Source organism: Ptychodera flava, chromosome 8 (genome assembly GCF_041260155.1).
Source record: "Ptychodera flava strain L36383 chromosome 8, AS_Pfla_20210202, whole genome shotgun sequence".
Taxonomy (NCBI): domain Eukaryota; kingdom Metazoa; phylum Hemichordata; class Enteropneusta; family Ptychoderidae; genus Ptychodera; species Ptychodera flava.
In genome coordinates this window covers 17632492-17654654 of record NC_091935.1, presented here as the reverse complement: position 1 = coordinate 17654654, position 22163 = coordinate 17632492, and the positions used below count along the sequence as shown (strand labels likewise).

Here is a 22163-nt window from a genome sequence, read left to right as displayed (position 1 = left end):
CAGCCGGTAAATACATTAAAATGTGAAAAACTGGCTTTAACAAACACACGCATGATGGTGTACAAATACATTGTGTTGCAGAAATTACACTGATGCAATGAATATTGTGCATCAAGCTCTGGTGCTGCTGAATGACTCATCATTGTATTGTAGAGCTCCAGTGTGAAGAATTGTCAAGTAGCTTGTGGGACTGGTCAAAAATAAATCTGTGCAAGACATTGCTTCCATGAATAAATCTGACCACCGATCTACATTAGCCTACAGAAAGTGAGAAGGACCTACATGTGGGAATGGAGCTAGCTCCATGATGTGGGCTACTAGGCACTAGTATTGTAAAACGATGAAGGACACCTATCGTTCATTCTGGACATTTGATTACCTCCTCCCCAAAGTATTTTGCTTTAGTTTCTTTAGTGACTAGATGATGTGAGATCAACTCGTTTACAGTTCGTAATCATTTAATCAACTGCCGTTAACGCCCCTCGCGGGGTACTGGGTAGCTACTGGAGTTTAGAAGGGGCCGGGATAAGTTCGTCACATGACATTGACAGGCCTGAGATAGGGTCAATAGCCCACACTTCACTGGGTGGAGGGACCGTGACTGGATGAAGTTTCTGAACCAACTCGGTTCCTTCCTAGTCCCGAGAGAGTACATAAACTGCCTTGAAGCACTGGAAGTAAAATAAACGGTTGACGCAAAAGGACGCATGTTCGATAAAAGTAAACTTTTGTAGCTGAATCAACGAGTAACCGTAACAGGCCAATGCAGACAGTCCTGCATGCTGTTGTGCTGGGTCACGGTTGGATCAATGATTGCCGTATTTACATCTTCAAAAAGAGTTTTCGATTCGACGGTCTTTGATTTTATTACGTGAAATACGTTGGACCTTAGAATGGCAGAGGTAAAGTCACAGTCGGCCGCCTGTGATGAATTGGGAAAAAGAAAGCGACCACTGTCGAGGCACACACAGCGACCGCCTCTGAGTTGGACTTATACATACACTGAGTTACAGCACGCAAGTGACAGTGTCATAAATGAACATCCGTCTTGATCACTCGGCGAGACGGCGATTCACTGATTGTTCTCGCCTATTTGCCCAGTTTTCTGGTTCCTATACTTCACAACAGTCAAGTAATACTTACCGTGTAGTATGAAAGGAGCCCGGTTTGTGGATCCAACACAAACCACCTATACTGCCATCCCTTCATAACGTTTGTCCACTTGCTGAGCGGTCCCTCCATTGCTGCCATTTTTTCTGGTACGCATTGATCCATGGGAAAATCTCAGGGCTTCTCTGTACGCCCTCTACAGGCCATCTTTTGTAAATCTGTTTTTGATACCCGCATCTCGTAGAGCCTATTACATTGCTCAGACAGAGTCACATGATCAACACTACCAATCACGTTTGTTGCGGGTTTTTTAAATCACCACCAAGCAAAATGGCGACATAATGGCGAATGTCGAAAACGTACCGATGTTTGCTTTGAAGGAACCAAAAAATATCACCTTCTTGCGTGGATAAATTCCATATTTCTAACATGCAACAGTCTGGTCCAACTCTAGGTCCTTTTAGGGCCACAAGATTGGTAAGTGAATAGGCATTATTGCTCGAAATGCTGATGTGATCGCAATTCGCAGTTTTCTCCGATTGAAAGGGAAATGTACGCGCAGTTTTTAACTTGCACATAGACTTAACACCATGATATTATCAAAACATTTCAACGAACTGGAGATATCTCCTTGTCGGAGGTTATTTTATTATTGCTGATTTGCATTATACTCATGTAATAGTGGTACGTCCATGGAGGACTTCACTGGCCAACCCATACTCGCGTATACCACCATGGTAAACAATGGCAGACAGGCATCTTGAGTAAAACTTGTCGTGTGTGTAGCTGCAGTACAGTAGCTCGAGGTTTTGTATATAGAAGACCGAAATTACAACCTCTTTGAATGAATTAGTGGGTGTACTGTTTTAAACAGCACCGCAGTCCATTTCATGGACTTTCTCACGGTCGATCAAAAGCAGCAATAACTAGCAAGCTGTATTTATAAAGTTACTGTAACACCACTGTCTCAGCTGCCTGGGTGCCTAAGGTTCCAACCATAGGTGGAGGGACTATGTTCCAGTCGACCCGGCCAATTACTGCGTTTGAAAATAGATTTACATCATGCAGTCAAAATGTGCATCATGAATTTGATGCAATTATTATAGCCCGGAGCCATGCACCGGCTTCCCACAAAGGGCTGCAATTCCGAAGTATGAAATGCTGTGTGCAGAAACGGTCACACTGGCATGATTTATGCAAGCTACGTTTATTTTTCTTTTCAATTTTAGTGGAATGAGCTGATCCAGACTTTCCGGTCTGGCATGCCCCTCAAGAAACACCGGTGGAGAATGCGCCTCTACGACAACTGCTTCGCCGCATCCGATGCAGTTGACTGGCTCCACCATCATCTCCGGTCCAACGTCAACTTTGGTCCTGAGGTGACCAGGGATCAGACACTCAAGCTGCTGCAAAAGTTTGTGAAGAGCGGAGTCATCCAACAAGTGAAGAGAAAGGATGGGGAGAAAGAGAATGCATTTGAAGACGACAGCCACCTTTACAGGTAAACATTTCCTTTCAGAATTTTATCACTGCATTTAATTTACATACCTTATTTGCAAGTGTGACAACTGTGACCATTGATAAGTTGTTTATAATTAGTGTACAGGAATAAAATCTTATTCATGCAAATAGGCTTACATTCACTCATTCATTATTCAGTGTATGTACTCTCATAGACTGTAGAAACAGACAGCCGGGAGAAACTTTCTTGACTGTCTATGGTAGAAACAAGAGTCACCATTGATAAGTGTTTATAATTAGTGTAACTGAATAGAATCTTAGAATTAAGTCTTACATTCATTATTCAGTGTATGTACTACACAATGGGTCAGTTAGATTTGAGACAGATAGATAACATGCCTTATAGTTATCATTTCAGAGTCAACTGTCATACATTTAGGGCAACAACCCTCCTAACCATATTGAACTTAAAGCCGCACTTTTCAATCCCAGGTTCTCGCATTAGTGGAGTTCTCCTCCCAGTCAAACACGTGGCCAGTACGATGTTTGATTTCTATAACATTGATTACACAAACTGATCTCAACCTTTTGTCACATTTTGCTAATCCTGAAAACAAAGTTTATGCAAGCTTTTGATTGACGGTCGGTTCAAATCGCCAACGGTCATTGATTCCCCACTACAAACACTCGAATTTCCAAAAAAAATTGTCTTCTTGTCGCATTAGACTTTGAATATAGCCACAGAGTTTGATCGGTAGCAACTTTGCGCTGACCGCTTGGCAGTCTGTCTGTGTTTTTGCGGCCGGGGAAAACTAAAAAGTGGCATTTTTTGGAGCATGTGCCCACGTGTTGCCTGTTTGATGTCCTCTTACAAAATGAACGCCGCCATACCTTGGCGTCCTTTTAAAGGGAGGCTCCGCCTTTAAAGCTTTCAGTGCTCTCAGCTTGTCTCATATTTTAGAGAGCTTTCCTTTGGTCAGCTGTTTCTATTTGTGCAACCATGGATGTACTTACCTCCATGGTGCAACTTACACAACTACCCTAACGCATCTATTTATTTGTTGAAAAACACAATTTCTGAAACTGTTGTGTTTTCTTAGAAATGGCTTCAGTCAAATCACAAACAGATTTCAGTATATGTGCTGATATTTGTGCCGTTTGCTCGACAGGTTTACCAGGACATCACCAGTCAAACCTATAAGGCCGTCGACACTGTCCAGTAGAACGAATCTGAGGCAGTCCCACGTGGAACAGACAATTATAAAGCTTGACCACAGTCCAAGCAGGCTGGGAAGGCAATTACCAGAGTGCAAATTGGTGTTCAAGACACTTACTCAGTTAGACATAGAGGAAGCATGGAAAACAATGCTGTTGGCAAAGTATGCACATTTATAATGATCATGGAAGCCAACTATTCGATCAGGGACAAAGTGATTTTGTTTGTCGAAAAAAATGTTATTTGATCACCAAATGTCTTAGATTATCAAGATTTTGTCTCAATAAGCAAAAGCCTCAAAAGCTATTTTTTCCAAAATTATTTCAAAAAAAAACTCAGTATTTTATTCTTCATGCAGTCTTATTGCGCAGTAACAATATCATGTCTGCACCAAATGCTGTGTATAACTTCTATAACACAATACTTCATGAGGGCATAACGCCCTGAAGATGGTAGTGCAAGATAACTTCATAAGCGGAGCAAGAATATGTAATGTAACTTCCTATTTCCAGCTTGTTTACTTAACATACTTTTCTGGTAAAGCGAGAGCATATATTAATTATGGCATGGCATGCACATAAAATTGTCATGTATGTCGGTTTATTTGTTCATAGTTTACAAAGAACTCTTGGACTGTCAACGTTGGATGAGCTGATAGGTTCCGAAAAAATTGTAGCCAAGAACATTATTCACAATGCAACCAACATCAACAGAAATGGTGTGGTCCTGGTGCCAAACAAAGATGACGACCTGCCATACTGGGTCCTGTCAGCAATGAGATGTCTTGCAAACTGTGAGTCAGACTTATGCTTCCTTCGGTAACAATAGTGTTTTCTATGTGAAAGCCCTCCTTGCCGCCAGTGGTTAATACAATGTAAACAATTTTTAAACAAAACTGCCAGTTCAGTAGAGCTAGTATACAAAATCTTAACACAGCATGATTTAATTTGTCTGATAGATATTGATTATGTTTGGTATAATCTGAGATTTGTGGCTACCCAAGGTATAATGCAACTGATATATTAAACATTTCTGGCCTAAACCCCTATATTGCAGTGGTTTGCATTGAGCTATTGGCAATAAGGGAACTAGGCATGCTATCTAAATTGAAGGTATGCGGACACTGTGTCAGTCATAATTATCGCCAAGGAAGTGATATCCGTCAATATCACAGAAATCAACTCTGTGAAAGTTGACAAGACATTGTCTGGAAGGAGGTCATAAGTAGTCAAAACAACACCACATATCTCTTTCAGAACACATTACTTGCAAATGGTTGTTTGTGTGAATCTGATGATGTTGTTTTGACTACATTGAATTTTCTTCAAGACAATGTTTCAACTTTTTTGCAGAGTTGATTTCTTTTTGATTGACTAGACTATAGTTACACCCGACATGGTCGGCAACTCCTTAATTTAGACATTGTGCCTAGTCCCCATATTGCCATCTCGTTCAACGCAAACCATTGTAAGAAACCAGAAAGTGCCGTCTGAAATGGTTAAAGGTGGGGTATATCTCAATACCCTGAAACCAAATGATTAAATTGATATAGGGACCTGTTATATTACTAAACGACTCTTGTGAAATATCGATCCCCATTAGTTAATGTGAATTCTGCAATCTAGTCTAGACTGAGCTATCAGTTCAAAGCATATTTAAGGCCAACTATTGTGGATATTGTGTTAAGATATTAGAAATGTATTTCAAAGATTTGCCCACACAGCTACCAATTTTAAAGAAGGGTTTTTATTGAAAATATGAAATTTTATAATTGTACATAACATTCTGATTGACTTCAGGGCCAAACAAAATAGAAGAAGGCCTACCACGCTATCCAGGATTTGAGAGAGATGTATTCAAAACTGTCAGCGATTACTTTCAGGGTTTATCGGAACCCATCTTGACGTATGATTTTTACGACTTGTTCACTAATGTACTTGGTAAGAGAACAGAGCATTTTTCAACAGTTCATCACTTTAAAACCTTTGTCTCAGCTTTTGTCACGTGTGGAATTTGATGTCAAAGGCAAGCTGCAAGTATGCATATGCATTGTCAAAGTAAATTTGCAGCATGGTTTGTGTCTTTGCACTTGAAAGATATGCACTTATGGGCTGTACATCATTTATTTCATCAGACACATGCCTTGAGTCATAGATTCCAGCTAACTGTTGAAGACATCCAAACTACGTACTTTGTTTCCGCATACTTTTTATTTATTTGTAGATACTATTTAGCGTGCCTACAATGGTTTCAGCTCATTTCTCCCTTTTGTACAAAATTTTGCCAATCGTAACCATTTCTCGGTGTAACTCACAGGGATGTCAGGTTTTACTATAACTATGTCCTTTCAAAAACAAATACCCTGATTTTGCACATTTTCAATTTACAAGTGAAGCCAAAAATAAACCTGACAAAAAAACACTACATTCCACTCCAGGTTGTAACATGTTAACATTTGGTATGTAAGGCATGTCATACACTTATGAACTTAGTTTGTGTTAATGAACTAATCGCATGTTTTATCATTTTCCTTCCTTTTTACAATAAATACCACCACCCATTTTCCATCCCATACCCTTCCTTCCCCTTGATTTGTCTCCCTTAAAATCACATTTTCCATTCCTACACCATACATGCACACACAAACATGTCATACACACAGTTATGGCAGAGAGAAGAGACCGTGGTTTGCCAGCCATTGAGGAGAGCACCACAAGTTCCTGTGATTTAACACCGGAGCAACTGTCACTGAACACACTCCGATCGTTTCAGTCAGTGGAGAACCTTATGCTGGATCTCACGAACGCAGGCAGGGGCTCCACTCTACCGCCGCCTCCAAGTTTTTTCAGAAAGCCGTCTGACAGAAGTGTGAAACGAGAAGGCCATGCTGTGCAGCCACCGAGGCAACATGTACCGAAACAGCAATCCTTCAGCATTACTCAGAGAGTGAATCAGTATGAAAAAGTATGGTACGCCTCAGAGGACAACTTGCAAGCCATGCTGAAGAGTGTTGAGGAGGATGTCAAGAGACAAAACAGGATCCTGGGACGCAACGTCATGTATGAGACAAGCATATGGACCCCGAGTAACAAACCAAGAATTTACGTCGACGAGAGGGATACCAGAAAATACACCAATCACAACAGGCACCCTGCAGACAAAGAGGAACTGAAAAGTCGGGGTTCAAAAGCACGCAGCAAGAATGAGCACACACCACCATTTAACATGCAGAGTTCTCAGAGATTCTCATCCACTCCTGATATTAGCAAACCACTTGGGAATGGTCGTTTGGCAAAGAGTAAAAAATTCGGATCTTTGAACAATGTCAGTGCAGGTGATAAATCTGATGGTAGCGGTTCTAACTTGACGAGATCCAAGCGATTTGGTTCCGCCACTCAACTCTTTGAAAAATTCTTCAAGAACCCGCCGAAGCTGCTTCGCAGCAGTAGTGCTCGGGATCCTTCGGCGCACGTGCCAAAAGACGTTGACATTCGGTTGTTTGATGTACCGAGAGGTCAGACTGCCAGCAGCACTCCTGAGAGTAGGAATGAAACCGCTTCCTTCAGTTCTGGATACAGTTCCACGACCCCGAGTTCCGCAGAGAGCTGCAAGAGTCTGTCCAATTCCAGAAACCGGTTTGTTGCAGCGAGCTGCGCCGATCTGTCTTCCATTCACGGCCACACGCCGTCCACTCGCTATCCCGGCCCAATGAGAGCCACCCTGTCTCTGGCAGACTTGTCGTCAGGAAGTGCAGTGAGTGACAACAGCAGTGTTTATTTCACACCGCCCTGTGAGATGCCTATCCAGCGTAAACCGAGTATGAGTAGAGCTAACTTGGCTGGACACACAGACGTGGTCAGCAGAGCTAACTTGGCTGGGTACACGGACGTGGTCAGTGGTACTGATATTGCCAAAGCTACCATGAAACGAGCAGATAGCCTAACAAGTAAGATCATTAGTGTGAAATATGCTCTTCTGGTAGATTTAGAAAGTTGAACAATTGTTTCCAATCTACACAAACTACACAAACATACTACTTTTCTTGTAGTTTAGTTCTTTGACTCCAGCTTAAACACACTTTCAGTGAGTGGAAGGTGTCATGTAATGGGCAATGTAGGGTGAATCAATCTTGATTTTTGAATGTATCTGTTCAAACAAAATTATTTTTGAAAGACTGAAGCAAGTTTAACTTGTAAAGTAGACATGCCATCAAAGAAATTGAGTATGACTTTGTCAGTAAAACCGACCAAATCTGATGATCCACCAAAACTAGTAAACTACCCTACATGTAGGATAGCAGACATAATTATTAGTTTCTGCCTGTCTGAACAACAAGCCTTCTAACGTTTTTTTGTACTTTCCTTTTTTTGCCTCTTCACAGCAACACATTACAACAACTTTCATACAAACTCCCTGTCCCCTCCCACCTGTCACAATTCAGTCGTCCTTCCTAACCGTCACATATAATGAAGATTACATGTAACAGCTTAGTTAACTGAACCATATTTTACCTCACACCGTGTGTTTAACAAGTTTCCTACAATAATCATACACGTGCATCTTGTTTACTACCAACATGTGTTTATGTCACTTCAGCTTGTTGATGTTTGTCTAATTTTCTTCTTCTATTTTTACTATTTTTATGGATTCCCGTGTAAAATCATCTCTTTTCAGCTGTTGATACTGTGCTAGAGAGGAAAGTATTTCGATGAAGAGATTGTCTGCATTAGCAAAGATTATCTACCCCTTACAATAAAAGGAGTACAGGATTCTGATATTTTGAATTACTAAGTCTTGCAGGAAATATTAGTAATTCACTATTAGATCATATTGAAGGTTTACAAGTCAACAAACACAAGCAAAGATATGGTGCAGTCAACTGCAGTAAAAGAATGTAGAAAGTCAGATGAATTTAGGAACTCTATGGTGTGCAGAGAAAGTTAGGCATAAAAGCACCAAGCTGCATGTCTGTTGTCCAGTGATTAGTGTCTTCTTTGTTTCATCACTGTGTATCTTTGTCTGTAGTGAGAGAGGTTGATTTGCAATTATTTTACTGCTAATACTGGCAAAAGAGAAACTTGCATCAGGTAACAGGGTAGTGTCACAGACCCTGATACCCTCACTCAGAATCTTCAATCAAGCATTGATAGGGACATACGTTAAGGATGATAAATACCTTTTAGACACTTTCAGATTTTTATTTTTTTCTCAATTGAACATGTCCCAAACCCCAATAAAGTATACATTTTCTGAAAGCCCTGATATAGAGCTATCCAACCAAGAACAGTGCACGGTCATTATTTGCATAAGAGTCACGTGACAAGCGTTTTGCTGAACCTTCCAAAAACCGGTTTTCCCGGCCTTATGCGAACACGCTGCAAGATTTCCGGTTCGACTTTCTTCATTGACAAGCCTTGACAATATCCTTCAAAACCGTGTCTGCGATTTTTTCTCGGAGGCTCCATTCAAATTCTATGGCGTGATAATTAAAATTCCTTGAAAAGCACCTTCGTCCAACACCTTTAAGAGCGCATTAAAAAATAACAAAGGCATATAAAGGAAATCCCAGACACGGATTTTCAGTTCATTATGTTTCCAATGGACGGTGTGAATTTCAAGCAGCTAGTGTTTGTGAGCGCGAATTGACGAGGTGCCAAAGAAGGGTACTTCATTCACACATTGAATTCGAGAAAAACGCAAAAAACGTTTTGATACTTCTACGCTACGGCATTTGATAATTAGACGTGCACGAGCCTCAACACGGAAATACTTTGTTACCAAGTGATGATGTCGGCCGGGAATGACAGTTGTTCAGAGAAAAAGTCCCAGGAAAATAAAATAAATCGCGGAAAACTACCAATTTTTGGAGCCTTGCGCGTCGACACATCGCCACAGCGAATGGCTTCAGTGGGAAAAACAATGACGTCAGCAGTCATTACTGATAGCGGGCGTGTCCTAAATTCATATGCAGATAAGCTTGTTTGCGTTCCCCAGATCACACTCCCCTCACACGCTATAAAGACATTGCAGAACCGTAAACTTGATAGCGTACTATATCGCACTAATTGCAGAGTTAATTCTAGGACGCGCCATTGCGCAATAAAATCTCGAATGGCCCTCATTTCTACGTTTGACGCGCCAGTAAGGGCGCAACATTATATGAATGGGTCGATCACGCAGAGTTCACGTAGTTCATACATTCGCGTAGCTCCCCGAAGGTCATTACCTCAGTCATAGTGTGACATGTAAAACGATTCAGTTACCTATCAACCTTTGCAATTAAATACCCACTACAGCATATATGGTGGTACATAGGAAGCTGGGTAGAAAGGACTGATGTAGGGGCAACGGTGTTTTGGAGCCGTACGCATGTGGCATGGCCGATGAATAAGCATATAAAACAACGGCACTGGCCGCTGCGTAAAGGTGGAAAGCTAGTCGACATTCGGATTTTTAACGCCGGTATAGTTGATGAACCCAGGATGATCGGGCAGTCCCTTAAATTGAAGCGTTTGCAACATCTACCGTCCGTACAAACGAAACGTTGAACACTGCAAGGAAAACGTCCATGATCGTTTTGAAGAGCAACACATTTTAGGTCGGACACATCTCGTTTTCCAGAGTAGCCAGGTCTTTGCATTGAACAACACCGCTGTGTAAAACCCTTTGGCCAGAACCAATGATCGTAAATTTGCTAATACATACAAGTTATGTTTAAAAGTTGATGTATCGATCACTTTATTTAGGTCGTACGGGTTACAGTCTCGTGCTATATCAGTGTATAAGTAGCCTAATTGTCGATGCGTGCAAATCGAGGGCCACTCCCGGAGAAATCCTACCGGTGTTAAAGCTTTGATCATGATCGTTTTCACAGTCAAAATCACAGTCCTTAGCAATTTGTACAGTTGTTCAAGTCCGACATATCAATAATTCATCACATAAGTTACGTAAACAATTGAATCAAACCAAACGGTTTGCTGTTGCCGTTATTGGGCCTGTTGCGTACGTACAAGGGACAACTTTGCAGTAGGCTTGGTTGGTTACGGGGGGGGGGGGGGGGGGGGGCGATCTCCAGTATTCTCCTTTTCTTGACTTGGTAGACTATTGTATTTTCTGCAGAAAATTCAAGGTTTTTACATGTGTGATGATGATGGCCCCCCCAATTTTCTAAAATGGCCCCCTTGGAACAGGAGTTGGGGCCAACAGTGGCCCGTTGTTTTTAAATCCTAGAATGAACACTGTGTAATTGTTTATCTAACATTGCGAAAAAGACGTCAACCACCGTAAAGCGGCGTGTGCAGGCTCCGACCAACCCTAAGCAAAGAGTGATAAAACGTCGCACTGCTGAGAAATCGTCGTTGACACTATGTCTTGACCACACTAAGAAAAATGACTTGCTCTCTGGTGTAGACTATGTCTGGAACTGTACGAATACTTGTTTATTGGACTAGGCTTCGACAAACATTTAATTACGGTTTATTGTTTACAGACGGAAGTAATCCTGGTGTTTGGAGAAGTCACAGCACGTCATTATGTAAATTAGCTAGTGCAACGCAACGTTGTGTCACTCAAGATGGATTATGGAGATAGCAATGCAAATGTGTCCACAATGTTTACAAAAGCTCCCCGGTTTAACCGGGATAGCCACGTGCATTTGTTTTGATTTTTAAAAATCGTGAATTACACGGAAACCATTCCTTATCTTGAACTGGCGACACATCTCAATTCTGGGTCTTACTTCAAGGCGTATTCTCAGAGAATTTTGAAAATTTGACAGAAAAATGAACGATTTGGTATTTATCATCCTTAAGTTCATACGAGCATAGTCTGTACTACAGCCCCTGCATGAAACTTTGAGACAGCGTCAGATTAATGTTTTTTGTTTCTGCAGGTCTCTACTCCGGTGACAGTTCATGTGCGCAGGAAGCCTTACAACTCTGCTGCATGATGCTGCCAGCGGGAAACAGAAAGAAACTCCACCTGCTACTCAGGATGATGTCTAAGATGGAGAACAACACAGACCTGAATCTACATGACACTGTATCCACAAGGCAGCTGGTAAGTGTAATCAGGGCACAGCGTAAGTTCTGAAATTTGTTTTTTTTTTGAAAGGTTATCACTTCCATCAGAAGCTTTTCTACAAAGCCGTGGTCATTCTCTGTCCAGAACTTCAACCCTTTTGGAATTTATGAATTGTGTATCAAGAGTGAAGAGATGTTAATTATCAAGTGTTCATGCTTTCACCAACACACAATTGTCAATATTTTAATTTATATGATAGCTTTGTCAATGCCAGTGAATTTGTGATGTCATCTCCCCGATTGTTACTGATAATGTGTACGATTATCCAGTATTGTGGCCCAAGATGTTTTCTACATCTACAAATTCACTGGCATTGCCAAAACTACAAAATAATAGCAATAATGTATCCCTTCCTGGCCATAATTATTAACTCAAGCAAACTTTACACTATAATAAGTTTGCTGTCATCCATTATGGGCTGGGGTAGGGTACATTATTGTGTGAATATGTTTACTAAATATGTTTACTGAATGAGATTCATTCGTTGCTTTCAAATTGAAATTTATGTAAGGTTCCCCTGTTTTCTGTTTTTTCCATCATGGAAAACTTACCTTCAATAATGATTTCACTGAATCATTCACTGTGTACCGGTAAAGTGAATGGTGCGATAATGAGTTACTGTACTCCAAAGTTCTTACAGAAGCAGTCTATTGTGCCATTTGACAGAGCATTTTGGACTTTTTCTGTTTACATTGGGCTTTTTCTGTTGTTCTTGATCAATACTCTGATTTGTCTTTGTTTGGTATCAGATTCTCCAGACATTTTCCCGGTGTATCCTGAGCTGCATTGAGGAGGTGGGCTGGATGAAATCCTGGCTGTCAGACTGGTCACCTACATGATGGACAACTACGCTGAAATCCTCAAAGTGCCCGAACAACTCCGATCCGATGTCGACAACAAAATAGCCTATCTTAGGAGGGGAAAGGTACAAGTAAGTGGAGATCTATTGACGTGATTTACTCAGTGTCACCCTGAGAAATGAGAAAAAATCAAAAGTGGTTCTTTATAAGCATGCTTTATCATGGAAATTCCTCAGATCAGTAGTGTCTTCATTTTGGCTATCTTCACTGTTCATTGTATTTGTTCATACACTCGGGAAACTTTCTGATACCTTGGCAATGTCGCCTCTTTGTTGTGTTCTTTTTATGTGCAGTTTTAACTGTTTTTGCTTTCACATTTATTTTCCTGGCCATCCACTATAAAGCTGTAAACTTTTATTTCCTCAGAATAAACCTGTTGTATGTTTGTGGACAATAAATAAATGTGCACAACTCTAGGGTTCTACCCATCTTTATATTCACATGTGATTACAAATTCAAACTAACAACTTATGAATGACAACTTTACAAGGTTTATTGTGTGTGTACCAGTAGCTTTAATGTGGTTTATCATGAAGGTCATTGAAAGTGTCTCTGTTAGTGGCTATTGTCATATGTGCTTATTGTTCTCAAAAGCTACAAGATACAATGTATATTGTTTAATATTGTATTTGTCAACTTTCCTTCTAGTTCCGATGTCTCAAAAATTGTCTCATGTCTGGCATACATGTACATGTATTTTTGCACCAATTCTGCATTCATTGATACTAATGTTACATCCAAACTAAAGACTTCTGTAGTGCTGTTCTCTTTCTATTTTCGTTTCCTTACATCAAATCTATCCATCTTTTTTTTTCCTTTTTCATCTGGTAACGATACAGCATGTTAGTCTATTGCATAAAACCTTATAAATAAGTTCAGAAAGTGCATTTTTAAACATCGTCCGTTCATTTCTAGTCCATTATTTCATTATTTCACAGCCATGGTTTACAACATAAAGAAATTCATTTCATTTGTCTCAGGGTCATTAATAATCACGTCCATACTAATCTCCATTTTTTTTCATTTTACTGATAAATTGAAGCACACTTCTTGTAAGGATTGCTAGGTCTATTCCACCATTACTGACACAATTACATCACAGCAATATTTTCTTCTGCAGTATTCTAACATAAAATGAATAATAGTTGGTTCACATAGACTGCTTGGTAAAATTTTATGTATTTTACTTTCTGTTAATACCATTACATGTAGCACTACAGGTTACCATGTACACTGTAGCACTACAGGTCACAAATTGTATCAGTTGTATGATAAAGCAATAAATGTAGATTGTTGTTGTTTTCGTTGTGGTATTATACACATCTTGTACCACCTCAGTGTGTTGAACTTAGAAATATGGTGTAATTATTATGGAGATTAAAGTAGTATTTGCAAATCCACAAGCACTGTTCCATTATCCATCCAGGCACAGTTGTCATGGATGTTAATTTGTGCATTTTAACCCTTTCACCACCATGGTTCGGCCCAAACCCATTGTTATCAATGGTAAGTGTGGACCTGTTTACAGGGAATTGGGGTGAACAGGTTAGACACCCACAATGAAACTTGCAAATACCTGTTAGTGGACCTACAATTATATTGTACACTTACTGCAAGCAGAGTATCTGTTAGTTTACTCATGCAGATACGCGAAATACATCTGTGAAACGTGTCATTCTGATTGTATGTATAACATTTTTCTGACCAGATCAAATATAGTGAAGATGATGAAAATGAGTGGGCATACTGCGAGCAGGTGTCCAGTGAAGAATATGAAAAACAAAAGTTGAGCACATCTCACCAAGCGATGGCAGACTTGCTGGAAAACATCATCGGCGACCAGCAAATGCCGGTAAAGGAGAAGAAGAAGAAACTGAAACAGGTATGCTGTCATTGTTTTCAGATTTGTTGACAGACTGTGTAGCTGAAGTGTAACTAGCCTCTATTCTGCGTATCAAGAGATTTTGTCATATCAGGGAAACTAATGTTCCAGCTTTCTTTAATAAGGTAGTATGTGCCTCAAAAGTGAAAGATTGAAACTTTTGCTCAAACTTTCCTCAAGAAATATTTCGACCATTTACTTCCAAAATCAAGAATAAAAATCAGGGGTCATCATGCAAAATTTGGTACTAGAGAAATGAGTTCCCTTAAAGGTTTACTAATATTTGAAATTCAAAATGGCTGCTATTTCTGTGTTAACTCTATGAAGAAAAATAAAATGTCTGATTTTCTGAAAACTAAGACGGTAAAAAGTTTTTCTAAATTTTTAGCTACTATAGACTATAGTCTATAGAAGCTATTGGGATGGGTATCCGTCCGGCGTCAGTCTGTATGTATGTATGTATGTATGTATGTATGTATGTATGTATGTCCGTTTGTGAGGCGTCCGTCCACTCAAATATCTTGAGAACCGCAGTACTTACTGATTTGATATTTGTTGTGTAGATGAAAAATACGATTTTGAGAAACTATTTTTTTTAATTTTTTGATATTGTTGAAAATAGGCAAATTAATGCCAAAAAAGGTTTTTTGGTAAAAAATCTTCTTCTTCATAACCGCTGGTCAGACAGCTTTGTTATTTGGTATACAGGTCCCTAGGGGTAACCCAACTTAGACTTGTTCAAATTGTGATGAAATATGCAAATCTGTATTTTTAAGGAATTTTTTTGTCATTTTTGGTCAAAATTTGACTTACATTGTATGTAATTCTTGTACTGTATAAACCCTATCAATTCACCCAGAAAAAAATAATTAATATGATTTTAAATAATTGAATTAATTAGGAAATCATCAAAGCCAAAATAATTTTAGTGTAGAATTATCAGAAAGTTCAACTTTTTTTGACAGTTCATAGTGAAATGCTTACCATCTTGGAGGATTAAACATATTAAAGGCAACTTTCCTGAATCCCAACTTTGACATATTCTGAACCGTCATTTATTGTGCCCTGTATGTTATCTAAAAGAAATTGCTCAAAATAGTCAATAGAGATAGAGATAGAGATAGAGAAAGTTCTAATTTCCATTTATGGTTGACTTGGTAAGGATAAAATAAAATTACTTTTTGAGGAAAAAAATAGAGTGGTCAATTAAAAGAGTGGTCAAAGTGATAGGGTTTTTATGGTAAAGCTGGGCTGTATAAAGATTCCTCATGTGCTATTTATAGCAATTATGCAATCTGTGTAAACAGTGCAATGAAAGTGTAACATGATTCCTTATAATGCTTTTGATGACCTTGAACTTCTTAAGTTTCAAACCTTTGTCTCTTCAGTGTGCTTTCTCTGAGTATGTACAGTCTCAACTTATTAAACAGAACTCACAATGTTAATCAAAGATATCCACCTTCTTCATCAATACATGTGTCACAAAAGGTTATTCTCTACATAACAGAGCTCTGTCAACTGTTGAGTTGCTTGTTCTTTCATAACCGCTGGTCAGACAGCTTTAATATTTAGTTTACTTGTCCGTAGGATGACCTTAGTGAGATAATTTCATACAGTAAGGAAATACTTAAGGTAGCGGTAAAGGCTAGAGCATCAGTTATAAACTTCAATAAAACTATTAAAACATAAAAGTAGTCAACAGTCTCTGTGGAATAAAAAAAACTACACATTTGGGCACAAAGGCATTGCAGAGTTATAGCCCGTTGAAACTTCTGAAAAACTGACCAAATAAGAGGAAGTTGGGGAGTCCTTAGTGTATTAACTATGGTAGAGGTCCCCTAGCTTTTAAAAAAACGTTTGAAAAGGGAAAGTCATTTTTTACTGTTTTTTAGGAAAGTTTGACAAGGCAGTGCTTGCATTCAGAATGCGTGACTGCTATTATAAATGCATTTTTAGATTCTTTGGGTGTCAAAGAGGTGTCAAAAGTGAGATTAACCAAAAAGACTGCTCTTTGACTTCAAAAGAGGGGTGCAAATATGGCTTGTTTTCAACAATTTTGACAGAATAACAGTTTTCCTACATAATTTTATACCAATTAAATCCAACCTTTGAAATGAGATATGGACATGGAATTTTACAGCCTATTAACAAGGTTACAGATAAGATTGTACGGCACAATTTTCCTGTATTTGAAGTACTTTTTGAAAAATCACATTTTGAAATTTGAAAGAATTTTTAATAATTTTTTGATATGTAAACCCATGTAAAATCATAAAAACAAATTTTATTTACAAATCCTGCCGTACAAATCTTACAATTAATAGTGTCAACATATTTATAACTAATTTGGTAATATTAATTTATTAATAAATTCAAAGATGTAAAAAAATATGAAAAATTAAATTTTAATATTGATTGGTGTCATATTTCAAAATCATGGCTACAAATATACAATTTTTATATTTTTTGGAATAAGTATTAACTAAGGGAGTTATCCTGAAAATTTGAACTAAATATCTTGATTCTAACACTTGAAACTTGACATTAACTCTGAGAAAAGAATTGGTGCAAAAATAGCCTTTACCGCTACCTTAATTTTGTATCCATGTCTATTGTAGCTTCAGGGACTTTGGCCCTATGTTTAAAATGAGCCTCCATAAGTGGTAGTATTTTGATAGTTTGAGAGTACAAATATCTGTGCCCGAGGTGCATCGTACCCTGAAACCAAATCAGTTCTTATTGGTTATAGCAGTTCTTATTGGTTATATTTTTAGCAGTAGCCAAGAGGAGATATTTATTTTTAAAAATCATGAGTTGTTGACAGCAGTGCGTTTTTAAGGTCTTGTATGAACTGACAACCTTCATACAATCAATCTCATAATTTTTTCTTGCCATTTCAGTTCCAGAAAGCCTATCCTGATATCTATGCCAAACGGCTGCCAACCACTGCCAGTGAGGCCCAGCTATTCCCGGAAAAACCCAAACTCAAACAGCCAATGCTCAGTATGAGAAAACCTTTCTCCAAGCTACGAAGTATGCGTTACTAACCACAGTCCATCAGCGCTAACTTTTCACTGCCGTCTACTGTCGACAGATCCGTCCCTGCAGTGATCATGTGATGTTAATTTGGCCAATGAGGCTAAGAGATGCAGGAAGACAAAAAGTACTAAAATGATGAAATTTAAACAGGACTCTTTCCACCAATTTGATGGCATCATGATATTATACCGTATGTTAAAGAGGCTTGTTCCTAGGACTGATTTTATCATGTAGGAATCATGTTATCTAGCTTTTATGCAATAAATATGATTTAGCAGCATATACCGCTTTTAAGTCCTTAATAATGGTTTTGCTTGAATATTGAAATTTCTTTTACGTGACAACATCTACATGCAAATTTTTAAGTGATGATGGTAGCATGGCAAAATTGCCTTACATTTCTGATATGATCAAAACTAGATTTATTCAGTGCCAGTGATATGACTGTGGCAATACAGTGTATTGTTGCTAAATAGTTTTCTGAACAGTCATATTTTTAGCAGTAGAAAAGAGGAGATATTTATTTTTAAAAATTATGAGTTGTTGACAGCAGTGCGTTTTACTTTAAGTGGCATTGAAGCAACAACACATGCCTTGTTCCTTAGACGACTGCAGACAAATTGAAGATCATGGGCGCTGTCAGTGAAGGAGGCATGCTGTGTTGTGCGTCCCTTAATTGCAGCTCAATTGGACAGATAATTAAAAATTGCCGATTGTCAGAGGCTGTCAGGGAAGATGTCTTCTACACTGCAGTCTTTGCCACTTGATTGATTGATGCACAACAACTCATTTCATGTAAATATTGTACATAACACATTCACTGCCACTGACTGAGTTGTCAGTAGCAGTGTCTTTGTAATGATAGCCTTTGTAACATTTGACTTCAGTAATCTGAAATGGACTTTCTTCAAGTACTCCCTTCTTTTTAAACATTTTCTGTGATCCCGTTTTTATTCTCCTTTAATCTTGTAATCTTTGACCCTATGACCTTTGAACTCTCCACAGAACTTTACTTTAATTTCAAATGAAATTTTCCCACCTTTAACATTGTTAGATATTATTTTGCAAAGTCAAATTTGATTTTTTTCATTTTTAGCCGTATTTACATTTTAAGATGGCAGGAGGAGTCTTGGTATCACTTTTTATTCATTCCATTGGTAAACCTTGATGCATGGGTCTGAAGTAAGAAATGCTCCAATGGTATCAACCGTGGATGTTTTTATTCATACTTGTTATTTTCAGGGATATTGTCGTAAGTGATATAGCAATCATGACTACAGCAAAACAATGTAATCTATATGGTTCTGTTATCCCAACCATATTCAGTGACTTTCTAAAGGAGAAAAACTTACACTGTCCAGAGAATCCAGAGTACCACTATTACATGGGTTCAATCTTTTCAGTGCCTGAGCCAGAATGTAAATACAGCGGTAATATTTTCCATTACAGATATAAATGACCTTCCAGAACACTGCCAGGTGTCATATAATATTTTTCATATTTCATAACTTTTCTAGAGATAACAGCTGTATTACAGTACTTCTATACCATTTGTCAATGCAAATCAACACTGTATTACATGTTATATGCTTTGTATACTCGTTTCTCTTTGTGGTTATTTTTCAATTTATCAAAATATAAGTCTGAAAATCTGTAGTTTCAGTTGGATGGGAATTATCTCAAATAATAGATATAAAAGCCCAAGCTTTGCACACTGATGATAGGATAAAAGCAATGTCATATGAACATGTACCCCTTATGGTACAAACTGATGTTACAACAGTAACTTTTTTGTGGATTTTGTGCACACATTACAGAGAGCCTTCTTGTTCTGTGAAAATGTCTCTTGTTCTCGTGGAAAGTACAGTCTATAAGACCAGCCCTTCTGACTCTATTGTAATACTTGTTGCGCTTCAGGAAAATAAATTTGACTCAATTTCATGATATTGTTGGCTTTGTTGTTCTACTCCTGTCAAGGATACAAAACCTTTTATCCCCCCCTGAAGCATGACCTGTCTACTTTTTGGACAACTTTAATACTTTTAAGGGACAAGGTTTCTCATTTTTGAGCCTTTTTTCATGATCTTTGTTTGGTATGAAAAGTAGTTTGTGTCATTTGACTTCTTGAAACAAGCTAAAATACTGGAAAACTGCACAACCTCAATGCTTGCAGCCAGACAAGATTAAATACTAGGTGAAACATACGGTGTGTATCAAATAATCAAGTTCAAAAAATTTGAGTGCACAAATTTCACCATACCATGAACACACAGTTTCACAAGGTTTGGATCTCACGCCAGTGTTTGTTATGAAATCATAATTGGCAGATAATGATAAATATAGTGTTCTTTTACATTTGCATTCTTATTTGTCTGTGGAAAGTATGTCAGAATATGACAAGCTATAATGTTTTGAGGCTACAAATGAAATGGTAGTTTGTTTGCATTTGTTTTTCAAGAAATTTGAAATCTTTATTTAAACTTGCAAGTTTGTAGGCGCAAAGGGAAGACCTCACTCAGATTTATTTAACGGAGGATAAAAATAGTAATGGGGGAACTGTCAATTGTTTTTCAAAACATTGAAACTGCTTTCTCAATAGCTGACCTATGACTTTTGAGATCTGAACTAATGTTTGTTTGAAAATTTCTTTGAAATACTGCTTGAATCAAGATTAAATGCCAATTGATTAGGCAAATGGCCTTGACATTCTGTCTAAAACATGGAGATACTGGACGTTCAGTTTATGAGCGACACCCACATTTGGGCTGAGTGACTTTCAAAGAAACGCCAGTAACAATGTCTCTCCTGGAGACCATCGACTTTCAAATGAACTGGTTTTTTATGCTATAGCGCTAAAAGTGGACCTCTAGGGTAGACGGAGTAGGGTTGGAGGCATGGAGGCCGTATATTAAAGCGATACACGCGACGGGGTCTTGGTAAGATCTTGCTGTGCTTGTGTTTCATTCTCTCCATCTTTGCCATGCTGACTAGTTTGCTTTCAATTTTCTCTTTGTCTTCCATTATGTGCTGCTATAGCCTGGTTAACCCTTTGAGCGCCAGCATCAATTTTTGCCGCCTTTATAAAATATACTCTTGTCAATTTTTCTCAGATTTTTGCCAAAATTTTGATAAAAATCTGTAGAAAATGAAATATGATGTCCATTTGCTCAAAAATTATCAAAAATTTCATAAAAATTCATAAAAAATTGGTAAAATGTGGCAGTAAAATTTTGATCGGAAAAATTACAGCACTCAAAGGGTTAAGTGTAGCTTGTTTGAATGATGTTAGAGTCTATTCAATATAAGAATTAGTGTAGTTAAGCCACGATTCAATTTTCTATTAATTACATGTAAATTTATTTATTTTAATCAGGGTCTAGGCGCTAAGGCCAATAGAAATATAAGAAAAAAATACATAACATAGATACACAGTAAATACAATTTGCCCAGTAAATATAATACTTACAGTGCGCATATCATCATTCTTCATAACTCTCACACACAAAAAATACCAAATACAAAATGGTAAGAATAGCATGTAGTGGCTTCACTGACGTTTATCGTTACAATGTATCAGTACATAATTTCCAGTCAGCTGACTTCATTCAACGCAAAAATAAACAAACGACTGCTGCATGACGTTCGATGAAACTTTTGGGTTTATTTATGGTTACTAATACTTACCGAGGTTCGGTGATTTCAACAAATCTGCAATTTCTTTCTGGACTTGAATCACTGTTCGTGGGCGATTTTCGTTTGCTGGGTCAACAATTTCAAGCTGAAAGCTGACGTGAAACATTAAATTTAGAAAATGAAAATAATATTGACATTGCCTGATCGGTTTTGTGTTTCATTTTTTATTTCGAAAAATAATAAACAAGATAAATTTGCCGGAAATCGGGGAGTATCACAATAAAACATATATACTACCCAGCTGCAATAAATGAAGCCTTGGTTGGCTGAAGCTTGGGCTTCTGTCGTGCGGCTCGTGCCTTGGGGCAAGGCGCAAGCCGCACGACAGAAGCCCAAGTCCCACGGCCAGCCGTATGGGGTCAGCCGAGGCTAAAATTATATACCCACTCAAATTTCAAAGAGAGAGCGTCGCCAGATTTTGTCGTCTGCACAAGTACAGCGAGTGCATAGATACAACTTGCACTGTAAAAGTTATGAAAATTGCTGGTTAGTTAATGCAAAAACATCGGTTACCGCTTTCTTTCTCGAAAATGACAAAAAAAATATAAAAATTTGTATCTACTCACGAATGCTTGGTGGCCATGAGTTCTAACCCAAGTAACCCAGGTCGTAACGCAGGAGAGGCTGGGGCTCATTTCAAAAGTCTAATGGACATAATTTTCTCATCAGAGTCAGTCCAATCAATTAACCATATTAGGAGTTGTTATTTGCATTAAAAATCTACATAAATTGATATTCAGAACGCCAATCACGCCACTGGCGGCTCACGTGTGAATAGAGAGGTTTAGTTGTGCGTTCCCGAGTATTTTGCTGCATATTT

The 22163-nt window shown here is 38.4% G+C and overlaps 2 protein-coding genes across 9 annotated transcripts in view; one reads left to right on the top strand and one right to left on the bottom strand.

Moving 5' to 3' along the window:
• LOC139138698 (oxysterol-binding protein-related protein 9-like) overlaps nt 1-1298 on the bottom strand; it is a 57258-nt gene extending 55960 nt beyond the window's left edge. For all 8 annotated transcript variants that reach the window (XM_070707194.1, XM_070707195.1, XM_070707198.1 and 5 more), the window contains exon 1: nt 1144-1298. In XM_070707194.1, coding sequence (XP_070563295.1) covers nt 1144-1275 — 132 coding nt within the window. In that variant the 5' untranslated portion in view covers nt 1276-1298. The remainder of the gene's footprint in view (nt 1-1143) is intronic.
• An 87-nt stretch (nt 1299-1385) lies between these two features.
• On the top strand, nt 1386-19596 carry LOC139138697 (DEP domain-containing protein 1A-like). Its single transcript, XM_070707193.1, is given in 11 exon segments — nt 1386-1587; nt 2340-2611; nt 3741-3950; nt 4402-4580; nt 5587-5727; nt 6450-7733; nt 11679-11845; nt 12619-12664; nt 12667-12800; nt 14438-14611; nt 17512-19596. Coding segments are annotated over 11 exon segments (2802 nt in total). The 5' UTR covers nt 1386-1539; the 3' UTR covers nt 17659-19596.
• The last annotated feature ends 2567 nt before the right edge of the window (nt 19597-22163 follow it).